The sequence below is a fragment of the Triticum dicoccoides genome, chromosome 1B, assembly GCF_002162155.2.
Source record: "Triticum dicoccoides isolate Atlit2015 ecotype Zavitan chromosome 1B, WEW_v2.0, whole genome shotgun sequence".
Taxonomy (NCBI): domain Eukaryota; kingdom Viridiplantae; phylum Streptophyta; class Magnoliopsida; order Poales; family Poaceae; genus Triticum; species Triticum dicoccoides.
In genome coordinates this window covers 23,064,604-23,068,894 of record NC_041381.1, presented here as the reverse complement: position 1 = coordinate 23,068,894, position 4,291 = coordinate 23,064,604, and the positions used below count along the sequence as shown (strand labels likewise).

General features: G+C 45.9%; 1 protein-coding gene across 1 annotated transcript; it reads right to left on the bottom strand.

Annotated features, from left to right (window-relative positions):
• Positions 1–290: 290 nt before the first annotated feature.
• Positions 291–3,371, bottom strand: LOC119316869 (protein Rf1, mitochondrial-like). The gene has a single exon (XM_037591255.1). The coding sequence runs from the start codon at positions 3,354–3,356 to the stop codon at positions 1,002–1,004; it is 2,355 nt and encodes a 784-aa protein (XP_037447152.1). The 5' UTR covers positions 3,357–3,371; the 3' UTR covers positions 291–1,001.
• Between the last annotated feature and the right edge of the window lie 920 nt (positions 3,372–4,291).

Sequence of the window (4,291 nt, the reverse complement as noted above, 5' to 3'; positions counted from 1 at the left end):
TGTAATTTTAGGGCACACTATTGTTGGATAAAATGGGTAATAATAATGACCCCGTTTCATTAACAAAATAGTACTCCTACAACATATCGGTTTATTACTGCCTGCTTTCTGTTCATACTACCAAAGCCAAAAAGAATAGATAATTTATCAGCTCTGTTCTGTCCAAAGGAACAGAGAAGTTCAAAATGCATCAGCCATATATCCTTACTATAGTCATACCGCCGTGATATACAGAGTAATGAATAAAAACGGAACATGCCGACAGTCAATGAAAATTACGGGCAGAACCATATTACCTCTGAACATTGATCTGCGTCAGTTTGTGCAACAAGACAGAGTATCTTTAATTCAACTGCTAAAAACATGCTGAGGCCATCGATATTGTGATTCCCAGCCTTAACACCAGCATGATCTAGTTAAGAAAAGTTGCAGGGTTAAACTCAACATGGTGCTGCATCGATCAAAACCAAAGAAAATTGGAGCCCAACACTAAACTAAACCTGTACACCTCATAATCAATGCCAGCACATACAAAAACATAACGTACAGGCTGCTACTACAACTGGATCCATAGAACTTGTACGTGGAAAGAAGACTGGAAGCTGCAAACATAACACAAGCAGATATTATTCAGACTTGTGCATGCTGCCTCTTCACAAATCACCCTAACCAGACCATCAAGAGCCATCACAACAGTCAACAAAACACCTCTCTAGTACCATGTTATGATTATCTAACCTCAATTTGGCTTAGAGGGCATAGATCTCAAGCCGGTCAAGCTCCGGATCCTGCTCAGCTTCTTCAAATTCCTTCTTAGACTAGACACAAGGGGCACGCAGGCACTGACAAGGGGTACACTGGCCGAGAAATGATTGCATCTTCAATGGGGCCACCTGAAACCGCCAGGGGTTGGTCGACTCAATTCCATGTGAGGCCAGGCTAAGGATCCTGGCAGGAGTGAACGGCTCGGACGACTGACACTCTCCCATGTGATGTACCAACTATTCAACTGTGGCTGGTTTTTCCAGAAACTGATACTTTATAGGGAGCAATTTGATGTGGTCTCTATATTCCCCTTCCCTTGAAAACAGAGAGATCAGCAGTGAAACAGTTTTAGCTTCAAGTGAGTAGCTCTTTACATCAACTTTAGACATATAATTTCCAGCCTTGACTATCTCTCCTCTTTCCAGTAACCTTCTGATAATATGATTTAACATCCAAGAGTTTGCAGTAGAGCCGCTCTTCTCCATTGATAAAAAAAGATTGTCGGCTTCTTCCACTGAACCTTCTTTTATAAGATTTGTCATCATTATGGTGTAGGTAACAGCATTAGGAACCAAGCCATTGGCTGGTATAGCAGCAAACAAATCCTTAGCCTCTTGGTTTCTCTTGACCCTGTAGAATGCACCAATAATGATATTGACAATTTTAATATCAAATTTCACATTCATTGCACTTAATTTTCGGAACAGGGTGATCGCTTCGCTACTGCAGCTATTTCTACAAAGTCCACCAAGAACTATAGAGTATGTATCAATGCACACACTTACTCCAGATTCAACCATCTCATCAAACTTCTCTTTTGCAGCAACAGTTTGTCCAGCCAGAAATAATCCATCCAGTATGACGTTATAATTAACAGTTGTAGGTTTAAGTCCCTTGTGCAGCATCTCTTTGAACAGAATAAGCCCGTCATCAATCCTTCTATTTTTGCAATAGCCATTAATAAGTATACCATACGTAAAGTTACAAGGTTCTAAACCATATGACACCATATCATCAAATACTTTCGATGCATCTGCCATCTTGCGGACTAGGCAGTATCCACCAATCAGTATATTAAATGTGCAAACATTAGGCCTCATACCTATGTGTGCTATCAAGCCAAGGATATCCCGTGCTTCTATTACCCTTCCTTCTGTGCATAGGTTCTGCATGATTGAATGGAAGAACTTAATATCAGGAGGAGGTATACCTTTGTTCATCATTTCAGTAAGCAATTCCTTTGCTTTCACCAAATCGCCGTGTGTACAAAATCCCTGGATTAGGGAACGATAAACAGCTGTGCCCTGTCGTACTCCTGTATCAATCATCTGATTAAACTTTATCATAGCATCGTCCAACTGACCCTTTTTGCAAAATGCATCTATTACGGTTGAATATGTGACTGCATTTGGACTCACTCCTTGTTTCTGCATTTCATTGAAGATAAGCATAGCCTTATCAAGCTTCCCAGATTTAGCATATGCATAAATCAGTATGCTGAAGATACGACAGTCAGGAAGAATGCAGTCTCTTTCCATTGAATTGAAGAGATTAATCATATCAACTAAGCATCCTTCGGTGGCATACCCATGAAGGCGAATAGCATATGAAACGTTGTCAGGTTTCAGGCCCTTCATAGCCATGGAATCAAAAATTCCTGCAGCTTCTTTGCTTCTTCCATGGTTGCAAAGAAAGGTCATAAACATGTTGTAAGTATGCAAATCTGGTGTAACCCTCCGACTTGTCATCTCTTTGAATACCCTAACAGCCTCCTTCCAGTGGCCTGAAGAGGAATATCCATGGATGAGGCTATTATATGTCACATTATCAGATACGACACCATCATCAACCATCTGACCAAGGAAATACTCTGCATTGTCCATTGCTTTGGCCTTGCACAACGCATCAATAACCGAGTTATATGTCACAACATCAGGTGTAACGCCCTGCTGCCTCATTTCATGGAATAGATTGCACGCCTTGCCTACTTGGCCTTCCCTAAAGAAGCCATGGATGACCGTGTTATATGCCACCACGTTGGGGGTGCAGCCTAGCTCAGGCATCCTGTGAAGCAGAATGTCCAGAGCCTCATCAGCCCGCTTTGCGCGGCAGAGTCCCTTGAGAAGAGTGTTGACTTCTATGACGCCTGCCTTGAGTCCCGTCCTGAGGAGACGGGCGAAGAAGGCGAGCGCCAGATCCTGGCGGTTTGCGCGGCAGCAGCAGCCCATGAGGATGCCGTAGGTGCAGGCCGTTGGGTGCGCCACACGTCGGCGGGCGCCTTGGGATATGCGGCTGAAGAGGTTGACTGCGAGTGCAGGGCCATCGCTGCACGCCGCGGACGCCGGAGCGCGGGCGAGGGCGGCAAGAAGGTTGTTGAGGGGGCGCTCCTGGACAGGATTGGCCTGCCGCAGCAATTCGTCGAACAGGTGGTGTGCGTCCTCCGGGGTGAGGTTGCCTGAACGCGCACGCTCCGTGGCGGTGGCGAAGGCGGTGTGGGGATCCCAGATGCGTGAGGGATGAGAGGTGGAGGAGGAGTGGCGGGCGCGGAGGCGGAGTGGCGACATGGGCGTGGTGGAGGAGAGGCGAGGCATGGCCTTGGTGTGAAGTGGGAGCAAGACGAGTGGGAGACGACATGGGCGAGTAGCATTTTTTTTACAGTGAGTAGGTCGTGAACTATGGCAAGACGAGTGGGAGATTACTGTTGCACTTTTAGTTATTTTCTTTCTTTACAGGTAACAAATCATGTTTTTTTCTAGGAGAATTAAATTATGTTCGTATATTATCACATACTGAATAGTACGAGTAATTGGTAAGAGTATATTTTCTTTCTTAACAGGTAAAATCAAATTATGTTCTTTTTCTAGGGGAATTAAATTATGTCTGTATATTTTTTTTCCGAGAGTACGCAAATTGCGTACCATAGCTTTATAGAAGAAGAGAATATCAAATATACGGAAAACCTAGGAACCTCCTGACAGGCGATTAGGGTTTCGAGGGAAAAAGCGGTGCACGTCCGATCTCGATCGACGGGGCGCGTCGCGGACAGCGCTGAGATGGCCTCGTCCGGCGCTGGCAAGGAGAAGGCAGGCGCCCTCTCACCAAGGACGGCAAGGGCGCGGCTGGAGGAGGCGATGGGCAAGCTGGATCTGACGGAAGAGGAGGCCACGCCGCTGGTGATCGATGACGTTGATGATGATGAGCCGACGAAGTGGTCGCTGGCGGGGAAAGTTCTACATCGCCATACGTTCCATATCCAAACGATCTGCAATGCTCTTCGTCCTGCATGGGGGAACCCTGAAGGCTTGATCTTCAGGCCGGCGGGGGAAAATATTTTTGTGGCGGAATTCGCTGCTAAGCGTGATCGCGATCGCGTGTGGGATGGCAGTCCATGGCATATCAGTAAACACGCGGTCATCCTATCGGAGTTCTCCGACTGCATGAAGCCATCTGAACTTCAATTCGATAAACTGCAGATGTGGGCTAGGGTTCCCAACTTGCCCTTCAATCTCAGGAACGAGAAGCGAGG